At 52.4% G+C, this 18168-nt stretch overlaps 1 protein-coding gene across 1 annotated transcript; it reads left to right on the forward strand.

The window, feature by feature from the left end:
* Nucleotides 1-1430: 1430 nt before the first annotated feature.
* HAS1 (hyaluronan synthase 1) lies at nt 1431-11979 on the forward strand (the record flags this gene model as incomplete). The annotated part of the gene is made up of 5 exons (XM_080644094.1): nt 1431-1466; nt 5646-6356; nt 7896-8121; nt 8723-8855; nt 10980-11979. The coding sequence occupies 5 exons, from the start codon at nt 1431-1433 to the stop codon at nt 11653-11655; spliced, it is 1782 nt and encodes a 593-aa protein (XP_080500220.1). The 3' UTR covers nt 11656-11979.
* Between the last annotated feature and the right edge of the window lie 6189 nt (nt 11980-18168).

An 18168-nucleotide genomic window follows, 5' to 3' on the forward strand; every position in this document is an offset into this window, starting at 1 on the left:
ATCCCCAGTGGGAGGTGTGCAGGAGGCAGCTGATCGAGGTTTCTCTCTCATCGATGTTTCTAGCTCTCTATCCCTCTCCCTTCCTCTCTGTGAAATATCAATAAAGAAACACACACAAACCCAGAGTAAGCAGGGTGGGAGATATATATATATATATATATATGGAGAAAACCAGACAGGAACACACAGAGAGAAAGCGAACCGGACAGACAGATGGACAGAGAAACAGAGCCAGGAAGACAAAGACAGAAATGATCATGTCAGAGAAAGACAGCGACAAAGCGGGAGAGGAAGATGGGGAGGCACAGGGGTAAAGAATCAGAGTCAGAGCCCTGACCCGGGTGGCTCGGTTGGTTGGAGGTTCGATTCCCTGTCAGGGCACCTACCCAGGTTGCGGGTTCGATCCCTGGTTAGGGTACGTGCTGGAGGCAACCCATCCATGTTTCTCTCCCCCCACCCTCCCTTTCTCTTTCTGACGTCAATAAAAAATAATAAAGTTATATTTTAAAAAGATTCAGAGTCACAGACACGGGAAGACAGCTAAGGAGGGAGAGAAACACATTATCAGTTCATAGTTAAGAGAAGACACAAAGAATTAGATACAGGTTTGTTTTGTGCTGTTGTTTCTAATTGTGGAAAGCAGGGCGTGAAACAATGAGTTGGTCCTCAGGGGCTGGGGGCTCAGATGGCCCCAGGGCCCCCATTCGCACCTTTAGACTGACTCCGTTTCCCAGGCAGCTCTTTGGGGCACCTGGCCAACAACTGAGATGACCCCCAAGCCCCTGGGAGACAAATCCCAGGGTCCAGCCTCCTCCTCAGCCCCCAGCACACACACACAGGCACGCACACACGCACATACACACATGTGGACCTGTCAATCGGGCGCTGAACCGACAGACATTCACTCACAGCTCCCGTTCCAGACAGCGTGCCTCACACGCCAGCGCACACACAGTCACACCCACAGCCACGCACGTGTGTCCTTTCATTCCTCCTGCCAGTTCCCCAGACAAGTCCCTCGGGGGACCAACCCAGGACGGAGTCTGGGGCTGGAAGGGGGAGGGGCAGTGTGCAGGGGGGAGGAATGTCTGGGTGAGAAGGGGGTGGAGAGGAGAATTGGGGCTGTGGGGAGGAGAGAGAAATGGGGGATGAAGAAAGAGTGGGGGGAGGGATGAAGAGAAATACAGAAAGGGGTGAGAGAGAGAGAGAAATGGAGACTGGGAGAGAGATGGGGAGAAATACAGGGATGGAGAGAAACACAGGGATTGGAGAGCAGAGAGATGAGAAAAACGGGGAGGGAGGGGGCGTGATGGGGGAGACCCAGGAGGAGAGGGGAGGGCGGTGGTGATGGGGGACCTGGAAGGAAGGCCCGCCTGGGCGCAGGGGGCGGGGGTAGTGGCGGGAAGCGGGTGGAGCTGCCCGGCGCGGCCATGACCTCAGAGCCCCTGGCCCAGCTCAGCTCTGACGTCAGCCCCTCCTCCCGCCCCCGCCGCGCTGGTCTACAAAGGACCCCCCCAGCCCTCGGGCCGCAGAGAAACCCCGAGAGCAGCCGGAGAGGAGAGAGTCCAGCCGGACCCGCATCCATGAGACAGGTGTGTGCAGGAGGGTGCGTGTGGGGGGACGCTACCAGGCGTGTGACCACGTGTGCGGGGAACCGCGTGTGCCGAGATTTCAGGTGTGAGCTCAGGTGTGTGACAGCGACCACGTGAGGCCGAGTGTGCGCGTCCCAGGCTATGCGGGTGGCCGTCCCACCTGTCGTGTGTGGCATGTCCATGTTCGTGTTGCTGTATGTCTGTGCCTGTCTGTGTGCTGGCGGTGTGTGTGTGTGTGTGTGTGTGTGTGTGTGTGTGTCACAGGTGGATCTGCATTTCTCTTGATGTGTTCAATTTAAGTGGAACCAGATGAAATCGCTGATATTTGGCCTCTCTTGACCTGTAAAAATGGCAATTTCATATGGTTCGAACCCCACGGTGCTGTTTTGTTGTCCAGACCCTGAGTGGGCATCGGTATTGCTCCTTTTTGCCCAAAGGCGGATGTCCCAGTTCACCTGTGGCTGTTGGTGGGGTCTCAGGACCACCAAGTTCTGCCTTAGAACACGTGTCTGGTCATCTTTTAGGACATGAGTGTCCGTCTGTCACTTGTCATATGTGAGTGTACGCGTGGGTGGGTGTCCACGGCCGATACATGCGTGTTCATGCGTGTGGTTGGGATTGAAACCCACCCATCTGGGTGAGTCCCAGCATGAAGTTGGCCACCCCCAGAAACCCAGACAGGGCTCCGCTTGGGGCCAAGGGACAGAGCAGGAGGATGGCAGGAGAAAGAGTAACAATTGTCAGTGTGGAGCGAAGACTTGCACCAGGCTGAGCGCTCCCCCTGAGCCCTGTCCTACAGGGACAGAAAGTGGGCTACAGACGTGGTTTAAAATGTCCTGGTAGCGCCCTAACTGGTTTGGCTCAGTGGAAAGAGCGTCGGCCTGCGGACTGAAGAGTCCCGGGTTCGATTCCAGTCAAGGGCACATGCCTGGGTTGCGGGCTTGATCTCCAGTAGGGGACGTGCAGGAGGCAGCCAGTCAATGATTCTCTCTCATCATTGATGTTTCTATCTCTCTTTCCCTCTTCCTTCCTCTCTGAAATCAATAAAGATATATAAAATAAAATAAAATAAAATAAAATAAAATAAAATAAAATAAAATAAATAAAATAAAATGTCCTCGTAGCTACACTGAAACCATGTAAAAAGAAACCGGTGAAATTAATGTTAGTAATACATTTTATTTAACCCAAGTGTACCGGGGGTTGGCAAGCTGTCCGTACAAGGCCAGGTAGTCAATATTGGAGGCTTTGCCGGCCATACGGTCTCCTTGGCAGCCAAACTTTGGCCTGGTGTGAACTCAGCCAGAGACCACATGTAACGATGGGCGTGCTTGTGTGCTGATGAAACTTGACATGTGAACATCATGTAATTTTCATGTGCCACAAAATATGGTTCCTCTTTTGATTTTGTCCAGCCACTTAAAAACGTGAACACCCGTGTCAGCTTGCGGGCCATAGTGAAAAAGGCAGCGGGCGCTGGGCCACAGATACATGGTTGCTTTATATCAAAATATTCTCATTTTAGTAGGTAATCCATACAAATATAAGAATGAGACATTTTACTTTCTGCCTTGCATACGCAGGCTTCAAAATCCAGATGTGTAGCCCATCTGATACAGATGCTACATTTTCCATGGAAATACTTGGATTTCGTAAGGTTTACAGTTGAAAAAGACCCTCCTTGTTCCAAACACACTCAAGCGCTTTCCAATAACTGAACCAAGGATCGTCGTTTATAATTAAATTAGTTTAAATTAAATAAAATGAAAAAATTCAGCTCCTCAGTCATACTGGCTGCATTTCAAGGGCTCAGTAGCCACATGTGGCCGGTGACTCCTGTATTGTATCCTTTAAAAATTTTTTGTATTGATTGATTGATTTTTAGAGAGAGAGGAAGGGAAAGAAAGACACACACAGACATTGATTTGTTGTTCCACTCGTTTATGCATTCATTGGTTGATTCTTGTATGTGCCCTGACCTGGGATCGAACCCACAACCTTGGCGGATCATGATGTCGCCCCTAACCAACTGACCTACCTGGCCAGGGCACAGCTCTGTAACTTTTTTTTAAAATATATTTTTATTGATTTTTTTACAGAGAGGAAGGGAGAGGGATAGAGAATTAGAAACATCGATGAGAGAGAAACATTAATCAGCTGCCTCCTGCACACTCCCTACTGGGGACGTGCCCGCAACCAAGGTACATGCCCTTGACTGGAATCAAACGTGGGACCCTTCACTCCGCAGGCCGATGCTCTATCCACTGAGCCAAACCGGTCAGGGCATGTATCTTAATGACTAAATTCATAATAAACCCCAAGGTGGGGCCTGGTGCCACAGGAGGCAGTTAGCATAGAGGAGGACATGGAGCCAGGCTGCCGAGGGACCTTGGGCAAGAGAATACACCTGTGTGCCTCAGTTTCCTTGTCTGTACCGGGAGAGAGTAACAGTACCTACCTCACTAGAGCAGTGCTTAGTACGTGGCACGGGCCAGATCCCCATTTTACAGCCAATAAAACAGGAGGCACCCCTCCCCGCTGATTCTGGATTCTTCCAGCCCCACAGACTGGCACACAGGAGAGAGGAGAGGAGGTGGTGAACCATGCCATGCCCGTGGGAAACCGGAGAAACCTCCTCCACTGTAGGCTTCCTGACCTTGGGCAACGCACTCCTGGCTCATCCGGCCTCGGTTTTGCCATCTCTGTGGCGGCAGTAAACACTATCCTGTCCCACGGGGCTCTGCAGAGGAGGAAACCCTGTATATAAGGTTGTGGTTTCGTGATTGGATCCTTAGGGTTCCAGTCCTGGCTCCTCGGCTTTCCAGGTGTGAGCGTGGGCGGGCTGCTGCACCTCTGTCAAAGCAGGATGCTCATGACTGTACCTGTTGTGAGGTTTAAACTAAGTTCCTCACAAAGGCTTAGAGAAGCCCCTGGTACAAACCATATTGTATTATTCTTTTATTTTTTATTTTTTTAAAATATATTTCTTTATTGATATCAGAGAGGAAGGGAGAGATACAAACATCAATGATGAGAGAGGATCATTGATTGGCTGCCTCCTGCACGCCCCCTACTGGGGATCGAGCCTGCAACCCAGGCATGTGCCCTTGGTGGGAATCAAACCTGGGGCCCTTCAGTCCACAGGCTAATGCTCTATCCACTGAGCCAAACCAGCTAAGGCTGTATTGTTCTTTTAGATGTATATTATCATTCCTATTATCGTCTCAACAGTAAGGAACCTTTGATGGTGAGATGAATCATTATTTTCTAAAATATATTTTTATTGATTTCAGAGAGGAAGGGACAGGGAAAGATAGAAACTACTGGGGGTGGAGCCTGCAGCCCTGGCATGTGCCCTTGACAGGAATCGAACCTGGGATCCTTCAGTCCACAGGCCGATGCTCTATCCACTGAGCTAAACCGGCTAAGGCTGTATTGTTCTTTTAGATGTAGAGTGTATTATTATTCCTATTATCGTCTCAACAGTAAGGAACCTTTGATGGTGAGATGAATCATTATTTTTTTTAAATATATTTTTATTGATTTCAGAGAGGAAGGGACAGGGAAAGATAGAAACATCAATTATCATTGATCAGCTGCCTCCTGCACGCCCCCTACTGGGGGTGGAGCCTGCAGCCCTGGCATGTGCCCTTGACGGGAATCCAACCCGGGACCCTTCAGTCCACAGGCCGATGCTCTATCCACTGAGCTAAACCGGCTAGGGCCGAATCATTATTTTATGTGCCATCAAGAAAGGGGGATCCCTGTTAACGAAATGTGACCATCCACTGAATGTAACCCTCATGGATTTAAGAGCTGTTAAAAATGTGGGGGAAATGCATTTGCATCAACGCAATCGGGAATGCCTTGATAGCTGTTTGCCACAATTATTTTAACTAATGAAAATAACATTGGATACTCAGGGGATTTTTAATTTTAATTTTTACTTTTTTACAAGAAAGGGGATGCTATCCTTGGCTTGGGGAAAACCCCAGGAGTCTCCCTTCCGGAAACAACCCTTTCACCTTGCTCTCCCCTCTCCGTTTCCTTCAGGACGTGCCCAAACCCAGCCGGGCAGCCCGCCACTGCTCCGGCCCGGCCCGGCGGGTGCTGACCCTCGCCTTCGCGCTGCTCATCTTGGTCCTCATCACCTGGGCCTACGCGGCCGGCGTGCCGCTCGCCTCCGATCGCCACGGCCTCCTCGCCTTCGGCCTCTACGGCGCCTTCCTCTCGGCGCACCTGGTGGCGCAGAGCCTGTTCGCGTACCTGGAGCACCGGCGGGTGGCGGCGGCGGCGCGGCGGGCGGCGGCGCGGGGGCCCCCGGACGCGGCCACGGCGCGCAGCGTGGCGCTGACCATCTCCGCGTACCAGGAGGACCCCGCGTACCTGCGCCAGTGCCTGGCGTCCGCCCGCGCCCTGGTGTACCCGCGCGCGCGGCTGCGCGTGCTCATGGTGGTGGACGGCAACCGCGCCGAGGACCTCTACATGGTCGACATGTTCCGCGAGGTCTTCGCCGACGAGGACCCCGCCACCTACGTGTGGGACGGCAACTACCACCAGCCCTGGGAACCCGCGGCGGCGGGCGCGGCGGGGGCGGGCGCGGGCGCCTACCGCGAGGTGGAGTCCGAGGACCCGGGGCGGCTGGCGGTGGAGGCGCTGGTGAGGACGCGCCGGTGCGTGTGCGTGGCGCAGCGCTGGGGCGGCAAGCGCGAGGTTATGTACACCGCCTTCAAGGCGCTGGGCGACTCCGTGGACTACGTGCAGGTGAGTGGAAGGCGCCCCCACCCCACGTGGCCCTGACACCCGAATCCCACTTCCCTGAGGCCTTCGTTCAGGGTCGATTGTAACGAACCTCTTCCTTCCTTTATTCATTCATCCATTGGGTGTAGAAATTCTTTCCTTGCCTTATTCACCCATCCATCCATCCATCCATCCATCCATCCATCCATCCAATAAGCGGTCACTCATTCCTTTATTCATTCATCCATTCGGTGTAGAAATTCTTTCCTTGCCTTATTCATCCATCCATCCATCCATCCATCCATCCATCCATCCATCCATCCATCCAATAAGCGGTCACTCATTCCTTTATTTATTCATCCATCCAATGTAGAGATTCATTTCTTTCTTCATCCAATGTAGAAATTATTTTCTTCACGCATTCATTCATGCATCCATCTAGCCATCTCATTATTCATTGAACTTTTTATTTTTTGTTTTGTTTTTATTGATTTTAGAGAGAAAGGAAGAGAGAGAAATAGAGAGATAGAAACATGGGTGAGAGAGACATAGGTTAGCTGCCTCTGCACGCCCCCTACTGGGGATCGACCTGAAACCAGGGCACATGCCCTGACCGGAAATCCAATCGGGGACCTCTTGGTTCCATGGGTCGCGACACTCAACCACTGAGCCACACCGGCCCGGAGAATTATTTATTAAATTTAGAGATCCCTTCGTTCTCTTCCTTCATTCAATGTTGAGATTCTCTTGTTCATTTTTTCCCGTCCATTTACCTGTCTATTCCATATAGAGAGTCATTTGTTCACTTAGTCATTCACTCATTCACTCAATGTAGCAATTCATTCATCGATGCATGGCATTCGCTCTCTAATACTGCATAACAAATGACGATGCCTTTTTCAGCTTGAAACCAAACACGTTTATCATCCCCTAGTGTCCATGGCTCAGGAGTCTGGGCAAAGCTCAGCTGGGTCCTCTGTTCAGGGCACCATCCGGCCGCAAGCAGGTTTCTTATCTGAGGCTCAGCGGCCTCTTCCACGCTCACCTATTTGTTGGCAGATTTTTTTTTTTTTTCACCGTCATAATACTCATGGTAGCGTGCCTCTTCCAGACTAGCAACAGAAAGTCTCGGACTTCTAGACCTTCTGGTATAGGGCTCACCTGACTAGGTCAGGCCCACCCTGGATAATTTCCCTTTGATTAATTCACAGTTAAGAGATGAAACCTTAATTACATTGCAAAACCCCTTCAGCATTTCCATAACAGGTTATATCATCATGGGAGTTACAGCCCATCACTTTGGCCACAGACTTTTTGTTAGAAGAAAGTTATACAGGCCTGGTCCAAACACCAGAGAGGGGGTTTATTATACAACAGCGTGGGTCTTGGGGGGTTACCGGTCATCTTAAAATGTGATTAGACATAGAAAATTACTAAGGATTCAAGGCTACGTTCAAATTGGCTGCAGAGTGTCCCAGCTGCTCCCCACCCCTGGGTGCCCTCGCCCCAAGCACCAGCCCCATTCAGGGATCTAGCCTGATCCTGGCCCCTTCGACCCCACAGGTCTGTGACTCAGACACGAGGCTGGACCCTATGGCACTGCTGGAGTTGGTGCGGGTGCTGGACGATGACCCCCGGGTGGGGGCTGTTGGAGGGGACGTGCGGATCCTCAACCCTCTGGACTCCTGGGTCAGCTTCTTAAGCAGCCTGCGGTACTGGGTGGCCTTCAACGTGGAGCGGGCCTGTCAGAGCTACTTCCACTGTGTGTCCTGCATCAGTGGTCCCCTAGGTGAGCAGGGGCCGAGCTTGGGAGGGCTCTGGATGGGGTGAGAGGGAGAAGGGGTGCCAGCAAGGGTTGAGGGTGTAATTAAGATTGTGGACAAAGATGGGGCTTGGACAGGAATTGGGGACAGGAATAAGATAGGGAGTTGGAGGTGGGGATGATGTCTGGTGTTGGGAATCGGTTGAAGAAAGGGTGTGGATGAGCACTGGGCTGGGGGCGGGTTTTGGGGAAGGGGATGAAATGGGTTACGAGTCAGGGTCAGGGTTGGGGCCAGGTTTGGGGTTGGTGATGAGTTGGATGAGGATGAGTAGGGGAGGGGTTGAGAATAGATTTGGGATTGAGGGAGGGTCTGGGGTGCTGTCAGAGTGGGTATGGGTCAGGGACAGGATTGGGGCCAGTTTGGGGTCGAGGAAGGATTTGGGGTTGAGAACAGGATTGGGGCTGGAGTTGTGGTTGGTGATAGGGCTGAGAATGGGATTGAAGTGGTTAAGGATGGGGCTGGAATTAGAGACGAGTTGGGGTTCGAGATAGGAGTGGGGATAGTGTTGGCGACAACAGAGGCTGATGCTCTGTACCCCAATCCCCGCCCCTCCTCCTGCCCACCCAGGCCTATACAGGAACCACCTGCTGCAGCAGTTTCTTGAGGCCTGGTACAACCAGAAGTTCCTGGGCACCCACTGCACTTTTGGGGATGACCGCCACCTCACCAACCGCATGCTCAGCATGGGCTACGCCACCAAGTAAGCTGAGGGGCCAGGTGGTTGCGTGGGCGTGGAGGCCAAAGAACATCCCAAGTGTGTGTGTGTGTGTGTGTGTGTGTGTGTGTGTAATTCTCCAAACCCAGAGTCACTTGCAGGACAATGGGCTCTTCCAAGTGAGACATTAGAGGAGAGAGGAAGAGACCATCAGGGGCAGGGGTAGCATTTGCACTGAACCATGAGACTCTATGGACTCTACCAAGTGAGGCCAGGTGGGGGTGGGGAGTCCTGCCTAGTATGAGGTGGGTGAGATGGCTCAGTCACAGACAGCACAGGTTACCACGGCAGCACAGTTACTCTGAGTGAGTTAGGAAGGAGAAGAGAGAAATAGATAGTGAGAGAGCAAGCAAGCAGAACTAAATAACAGCGGCGGAGAGCGCCTACACCGGCACGCGCGTCAGGAAGAAGAGATGTAACTCCATGAGACTCAGGGGAGTATGGGTTAGCGCAGGTGCAGTTCGGGGGAAGTGATTTCTACAAAGCTAGACCCAGGGGAAGGGCCAGAAAGAACTCGGGGTAAACCAAACGCACGCATTCACTCGCTCAACCGATGTTAAGCGTCTACAGTGTTTTGAGTCTGGGGACGTAGGAGTTAATGAAAGAGACACAGTGCGTGCTTACGCTGCCTGGGCAGGCAGGCAGTGGGTAAGAAAGGTATAGAACGTATAGTGCGGTAGATAATGACACATGCCATGGAGATAAATAAGCCAGGAAGGGGGATAGGAAGTTTAAGGCCGGGGAATGAACTGCTAAACATGGGGCCAGAGGCGAGAGAGGGATGGAGGCTGAAAATGGCGCAAGAGAGCGTGCAGGAGAGGGGGACAGAGTGTGCAGGGAGCCCGCTTATGAAAGGCTGTGGGCAGGGTAAGAACTTCGGCCTAAAATGAGGGAGGTGTTCAGCAGATGGGCGTCCTGTGGCCACAGGATCGCTCTGGCCGCTGTTTTGAACACACACTGCAAGGGGCAAGGGGTTCGGTTTGCAGGGAGGCCATTGAGGATGCCAAGTGACACGGGAAGGGGACGGGACACTGTTAGGTAATGCTGTGGGGACAGACTAGCCTGACCCCTCCTAACCAACTGAGTGCCGGCGGCCACCTGATGACGTGCCACACTAGGGATTCCAGCCTGTGTGGGGGTGGCTGGAAGCCGGCAGGGATTGATTAGTGATGTCTGCCGAGGCCACAGGAAGGGAGGTTGATGGTTCCCTGGAGAGGCCCTAACACGTGGCCTGTTCTGGGGAGAAACATGCCTGGCTTGTTCCTCACCATGGGGCCCGCCAATAACAGTCAGCGCCAGAGTATTCGTAATAGATGAGTGACAGTATTAGTAATAGTGTTAGTAACTGTAATGATACTGGTAATGGCAATAATACCATTAGTCATTGTGAAAACAGTAGTACAGAGTAGATAACATTTATTGAACAAGTACTCTATATACTGGGTCTAAGCACTTGGCATCGAATCCTCACAATTAGGGAGAAACCATTATTATTTTTTTTTAAACAGCTTTACAAAATATTTTTATTGATTTCCGAAAAGGAGAGGGAAAGAGAGATAGAAACATCAATGATGAGAGAGAATCATTGATTGACTGCCTCCTGCTTGCCCCCTACTGGGGATCAAGCCTGCAACCTGGGTGTGTGCCCTTGACTGGAATTGAACCCAGGAACTTTCAGGCCACAGGCTGATGCTCTATCCACTGAACCAAACCAGCCAGGACTAGGTACAAACCATTACTAACCCCTTTTAAAATAGGGTAACACTGCCCAGCTGGCGTGGCTCAGTGGTTGAGCGTACACCTATGAACCCAGGAGGTCACGGTTGGATTCCCTGGGCAGGGCACATGCCTAGGCTGCAGGCTTGATCCCCAGTAGGGGGTGTGCATGAGGCAGCCGGTCAATGATTCTCTCTCATCACTGATATTTCTCCCTCTCCCTCTCCCTTCTCTGACATCTGTAAAAATATATTTTAAAAATAAATATGGTAACACAGGCTCAGAGCGGTTCAGAAAGCTTGCCCAGGGGGTCATGGTTAGTGGCCGTTTCTGGCTCCGGATTCCTGCCCCCAAGGAAAGCCGCGCTGATGCCCACTTCTCTCCGGTGCGCAGGTACACCTCCCGGTCCCGCTGCTACTCGGAGACGCCGGCGTCCTTCCTGCGCTGGCTGAGCCAGCAGACGCGCTGGTCCAAGTCGTACTTCCGCGAGTGGCTGTACAACGCTCTGTGGTGGCACCGGCACCACGCGTGGATGACCTACGAGGCGGTGGTCTCGGGCCTCTTCCCCTTCTTTGTGGCGGCCACGGTGCTGCGGCTCTTCTACGCGGGCCGCCCGTGGGCGCTGCTGTGGGTGCTGCTGTGCGTGCAGGGAGTGGCGCTGGCCAAGGCGGCCTTCGCGGCCTGGCTGCGGGGCTGCGCCCGCATGCTGCTGCTGTCGCTCTACGCGCCGCTCTACATGGGCGGCCTGCTGCCCGCCAAGTTCCTGGCGCTGGCCACCATGAACCAGAGCGGCTGGGGCACGTCGGGCCGCAGGAAGCTGGCCGCCAACTACGTCCCGGTGCTGCCGCTGGCCCTGTGGGCGCTGCTGCTGCTGGGCGGCCTGGTGCGCAGCGTGGTGCAGGAGGCCCGAGCCGACTGGAGCGGCCCCGCCCGGGCCGCCGAGGCGCGCCACCTGGCGGCCGGGGCTGGCGCCTATCTGGGTTACTGGGCGCTCATGCTCACGCTCTACTGGGTGGGCGTGCGGAGGATCTGCCGGCGCAGGGCGGGGGGCTACCGCGTCCAGGTGTGAGTGCGGGTACGCGGGTGCTGGTCCAGGAGGATGCACGGGAGACGAGACACCTACCGCGCCCAGGAGCCACGAACTTGCTGGGGGAGTTCTCTGGGCCTCAGTTTCCCTCCTCTGTGAAGTGAGGGGGGCAAATTCAAGATTCTTCAGCCTGGACTGTTCTGGGGCTTGGATTTCTGGGTCTCTGAGGGGGGGTATTTATTGATCAGGGTGTGATTTTTTTAGGGGCGTGGGGGAAAGGGCCCCCACCTTCTCCCTGCTCTTATTTAATCTCCATTTGTACTGTGTGATTAGGTTGTAATAAAAACTTTTATTTATTTTCTCCCGAACCTCTTTTTGTTGTAAATGAAGGGGGCTGTGTGGTTGAGAATTGGGGACTTCTGGCTCAGCCTTGGTTTCCAGCTTTTTTTTTTTTTTTAAATATATTTTTATTGATTTCAGAGAGGAAAGGAGAGGGAAAGAGAGAAACATCAATGATGAGAGAAATCATTGATGGGCTGCCTCCTGCACACCCCACACTGGGGATCGAGCCCACAACCTGGGCATGTGCCTTGGCCAGAATCGAACCAGCGACCCTATAGTCCGAAGGCCAACGCTCTAGCCACTGAGCCAAACCGGCTAGGGCTCCAGCTTTTTAAAAATATATATTTTTATTGATTTCAGAGAAGGGAAGAGATAGAAACATCAATGATGAGAGAGAATGATTGATCGGCTGTCTCCTGCACGCCCCACACGGGAATGAGCCTGCAACCAATTGAACCGTGACCTCCTGGTTCATAGGTCCACGCTGGCCAGGCCCAGCTGTTTGAAACTAGACAGGATAACCTCCTTTCTCAGAGCCTCAGTTCCCTCGAGGGAAACAGGACTATTCACCGGATGGGTCAGGGTTGTGAGCGTGGATCTCTCAACCCCTCATTCAGATACTTAAGGAGCACCCACTACAGGTGGACACTGTTAGGCTCTGTGCGCGGTGTTTTCCTGGTCCACGCAGTCTGCTCTCTAAGAAGGGCAACACATACCTTCTCTCCTCAGACCCCTGCACCTCCTCCCCCAGCCTCACCTTCTCCCCGCGAAAACAAGTGGCGAGAAAGCCCTCCCAGTCCCCACCTCCAGGACCCTCACGCATCTGCATCTGTGCCCGCACAGGCCACCCTCCCCCTCGTTACTGAGAGTGACCTGTCTGTGCTCAGTGCCAACCCCTCCACTTGACATGCTTTCTTTCCAAAAAAATATATCTTTGCCCTAACCGGTTTGGCTCAGTGGATAGAGTGTCGGCCTGCAGACTGAAGGGTCCCAGGTCTGATTCCGGTCAAGGGCATGTATCTTGGTTGCGGGCACATCCCCAGTAGGCGGTGTGCAGGAGGCAGCTGATTGATGTTTCTCTCTCATCAACATTTCTAACTCTCTATCCCTCTCCCTTCCTCTCTGTAAAAAAATCAATAAAATATATTTTAAAATATATATATCTTTAATAGATCTTAGAGAGAGAAGGGAGAAACATCAATTGGCTGTCTCCTGCTCGCCCCCTACTGGGGATCAAGCCCACAACCCGGGCATGTGCCCTGACCAGGTATCGAACCAGCAATGCTTTGGTGCACAGGACGATGCCCCACCAACGGAGCCACACCGGCCAGGGCCTGACAAGCTTCCTTCACTTGCCTTTCAGAATGCCAGCTGCCTCGCTTCCCACTTTCCTTCTGGGTTCCTCTTTTTTTTTTTTTTTTTTTAATATATTTCTTTATTGATTTCAGAGAGGAAGGGAGGAGAGCGAGATAGAAACATCAATGATGGGAGAGAATCATTGATTAGTTGCCTCCTGCACGCCCCCTACTGGGGATCGAGCCTGCAACCCAGGCATGTGCCCTTGGCTGGAATCGAACCTGGGACCCTTCAGTTCGCAGGCCGACGCTCTATCCACTGAGCCAAGCCGGCTAGGGTGTGGGTTCCTCTTAATGTTGCCTCCTGGTAGCCTTAGAGACACTTCTTACCGTCTTCTTGTACACTCATTTCCTCTGTGCACCCAGTGCTCTGGCGCTGAAGGCCTCATGCACGCTCCATGCCTGGAGAAGGGACTCTGAAATGTTTATCTGTAGATCAGCCCTCGCCCCTGAATTCCAGACTCGCCCTCAGATTCTGTTATCCATACAGTGAACCGTCAAATCAACTCATCACCTTCCTTGACTCAAAAAGGACCCATGAGCTCACACAGAGGAAAATGCAGACCTTACAGTGGCCAAAGTCCTGCGTGACCTGGTGCTGGCGCTCCCCATGACCTCACCACATACTCATTTCCTACAGCCCTGTGCCAGCTGCCCTGGCCTCCTTGCTATTCCCCCTTCCCCGCCCCCCCTCACACACACACACTCGGGGCACGCTCCAGTCTCAGGGCTTTTGCTTCTGCTGTTTCTTTTGCTGGAATACCTTTATTTTTTTATTCAAAAAATATTTTTATTGATTTCAGAGAGGGAGAGAGAGAGAGAGAGAGAAACATCAGTGATGACAGAGAATAATTGATTGGCTGCTTCCTGCATGCCCCACATTGGGGATCAAGCCCACAACCCGGGCATGTGGCCTAATTGGAAATCAAACCATGACTTCCTGGTTCATAGGTCGATGCTCAACCACTGAGCCACGCCAGCTGGGCTGCTGGAACACCTTTAACGAAAATACCCACATGGCTCACACCTCATCCCCTTATTTATTTTCTTACTTTAGAGAGAGAGGAAGGGAGAGGGAGAGAGAGAAACATGGATGTTAGAGAAAAACACGATCAGCTGCCTCCTGCACACCCCATCCATGTGCCCAGACTGGAATTGAACCAGCAACCCTTGGGTGCATGGTGGACAACACCTAACCAACTGAGCCACACCGGCCAGGGCCTCGAATTTATTTAAATATGGGGCCTTGCCCTAACTGGTTTGGCTCAGTGGATAGTGCGTCGGCCTGCGGACTGAAGGGTCCCGGGTTCGATTCCAGTCCAGGGCATGTACCTTGGTTGTGGGCACATCCCCTGTAGGGGGTGTGCAGGAGGCAGCTGATCGATGTTTCTCTCTCACTGATGCTTCTAGCTCTCTATCCCTCTCCCTTCCTCTCTGTAAAAAATCAATAAAATATATTTAAAAAAATAAATAAATATGGGGCCTTTGCCCAGCCAATGTGGATCAGTGGTTGAGGGTCAACCCATGAACCAGGAGGTCATGGTGCGATTCCTGGTCAGGGCACATGCCTAGGTTGAGGGCTCAATCCCCAGTAGGGGGCGTGCAGGAGGCAGCCGATCAATGATTCTCTCTCATCATTGATGTTTCTATCTCCCTCTCCCTTTCTCTCTTAAATCAATTAAAAAATATATATATATATATCCCATATAATAAAGAGCTTAGACCAGATGGCAGAACGACCTTCTGGGACCACCTTCCTGAACGACCAGTGGGTGGGGGGCAGGGCCGTGAGGCAGCCGGGGCTGCTGCGAGGGCCAAGCCCCTTGCACACAAATTCCGTGCATCAGGCCTCTAGTAAATAATAAATGTGAGGCCTTCTCCAAAGCTCCTCTTGCTCCCTCCCTCCCCCCAACCTTCCCTATCTCAGGTTCCCTGCTGTGTTTTCTCCATCCCACATATCCTATGTAATAAAAGCGTAATATGCAAATCGACCAAAAGGCCGAATAGCCGGAATGACCATCCGGATGACCATCCTGGACCACGCTATGACACCCCCATGGGCGCCAGGCCAGCCAAGGCGGGTGCGATACAATAGGTCAGGGGCCCGGCCATCGCTCCATGGTCACCCCCCAGAGGGAGGCCCAGGCCACCGGCTGGCGGAGCGATCAATGGGGGGGTTCCACCATCGCCCCAAAGAGGGAGGCCCAGGCTACTGGCTGGCGGAGCGATCAATCAGGGGGTTCCACCATCGCCCCAAAGAGGGAGGCCCAGGCTACTGGCTGGCGGAGCGATCAATCGGGGGGCTCCACCATTGCCCCAAAGAGGGAGGCCCAAGCCACCCACTGGTGGGCCCTGGCTGTCCGAGGGAAGCCATTGCTGGCAGCCAGGGGAAGGAAGGCCTACTCTTGCACGAATTTCATGCATCAGGCCTCTAGTTATTATATAACTGAAGGCAAGTGTTATTTTGCTTCATTTTCTTGTTCATTGTCTGACTGTCCACGTGTATCTAAACTCCACGAGGGTGCAGATCTTCATCTGTTCTGATCTCTTCACTGCTGTCTCGACAGTACCTAGAAAATGCCTGGCACATACTCAGCACTCAGTAAAGACTCACTGAGTGAATGCACACATCAGTGAAGGAGAATGAGTACACGCCCAGAGGGAGCTTAACTTTTAGGTGGGGAAGACACAAAACCAGATAAAATAAATACACTTACATTAGCTCCGAGCAAGTGCTAAGCATGTGCTAAAATAGAGGGATGAGCAAGGCCAGCGTGGCTCAGTGGTTGAGCTTCGACCGGGGAACTAGAGATCACTGGTTTGATTCCCCATCAGGGCACATGCCCAGGTTGTGGGCTTGATCCCAAGCAGGGGGCAGCTGATGGGTGATGTTTCTCTATCATCAATGTTTCTATCTCTCTCTCCCTCTCCCTTCCTTTCTCTTTTAAAATTCAATAAAAACATTAAAAAGTAAAATAAAATAGGGGGATGAGCTGGGACCCGTGCGGTGAGGTAGTCATTTCAGGTACAAAGAACAGCACATGCAAAGGCCTGACCCTGGGACTGAGCTTTGCATGTTCAAGGAACAAAAATAGACCAGTGGGACTAGAGCAGGGGTGGGCAAACTTTTTGACTCGAGAGCCACAATGGGTTCTTAAACTGGACCGGAGGGCCGGAACAAAAGCATGGATGGAGTGTTTGTGTGAACTAATATAAATTCAAAGTAAAGGAGCGGAGGGGAGAGCAAGAGAACCCTCCGCTCTTTCGGCTCCGCGGGCTGGATAGAACAGCCGAACAGGCCGGATCCAGCCCGTGGGCCGTAGTTTGCCCATGGCTGAACTAGAGAGTGAAGAGGGGGGTGAGAGGGAGGTGGAGTCAGGTCAATAAGCTCAGTGCTGGCTGCATAGAGTTGTCATGGGAATTAAATGAGTTAACACAGTAAACCCTCCATTTTGCGGACCTCGATTTAACAAACTTCAGATTCAATGGATAAAATTTCCGGTCTATATGTCATATGTGAAAATTAACACCCTGATAATTTTAAAATGCTTTTAACCAAGATTTGCTTATAATTAAATCAACAGGTTATTTTTTTGTTGTCATTCACTGTTATTTTGAGGCCCGGTGCACGAAATTCGTACATGGCGGGGAGGGGGTCCCCTCAGCCCAGCCTGCACCCTTTCCAATCCGGGACCCCTTGGGGAATGTCCGACTGCCGGCAGTCGGACATCCCTCTCACAATCCGGAAAGCTGGCTCCTAACTGCTCACCTGCCTGCCTGCCTGATCGCCCCTAACTGCCCCCCTGCTGGCCTGGTCGCCCCCAACTGCCCCCCCCCACCAGCCTGGTCGCCCCTAACTGCCCTTACCCCCACTGGCCTGGTCACCCCTTAGTGCCCCCCCTGCTGGCCTGGTTGCCCCTCACTGCCCCCTCTGCTGGTTTGGTCGCCCCTCACTGCCCCCCCCCCCAGCTGGCCTGGTTGCCCCACGCAGCCTGCTGTTCGGCTGTTATATTGTGAGGGCGTCATGACCAATTTGCATATTACCCTTTTATTAGTATAGATTCGCCATATGTTGGAAAAAACACTGTAGTATTTTTGCCAACATAAATAAATATTACATATCTACAACTATAGTTTATATATTTATTTATTTAAAAAACATGGAACACTTCACGAATTTGCGTGTCACCCTTGAGCAGGGGCCATGCTAATCTCTGTATACGTGCTGCCGAAGTGAGCACCACAGTCTACATATTTAAATCCAAGAGTCACTGCTCATCCACGATGTTCGGGGAATGCTTAATATGTGATCACATCACATCCTGTGGGTTAACTGGATCTGTTGTCTGGTGGCCTTTCTGCAGCAGTTTTAACTCTGTGAGGGGATGTTCCCATATGCACTAAGCCACGCCCCCGCCGGGTGCTTTTGTTTACTCTCGGTGACTGGTGAATGCACGCATTGGCTAGACCAGCCGTGGGCAAACTACGGCCCGCGGGCCGGATCCGGCCCATTCGGCTGTTCTATCCGGCCCGCGGAGCCGAAAGAGTGGAGGGTTCTCTTGCTCTCCCCTCCGCTCCTTCACCAGCAGCAGTGTTAACATGGCAACGTCGGGAAACACGGCCGCAGCTCCTTCTTCTGAGTGGGCGGATTTATATCCCCCATTCAGTAGAAGGAACAACCTCTCAATCTTCCAGAGGCTCCTTGTAATGCCCGCGGACGCGTCCCCCGACATCACCCTGGGAATGCGGAGACACGTTATCGTGGTGATGTAGGGAGACACGCCCCTGGAGAGCACAGTATCAAAGCATTAGCTAAAAAGGAGACCAACAACACTGTTCCCACTGAAGTTGATGTTTT

Source organism: Plecotus auritus (genome assembly GCF_963455305.1).
Source record: "Plecotus auritus genome assembly, chromosome: 10".
Taxonomy (NCBI): Eukaryota; Metazoa; Chordata; class Mammalia; order Chiroptera; family Vespertilionidae; genus Plecotus; species Plecotus auritus.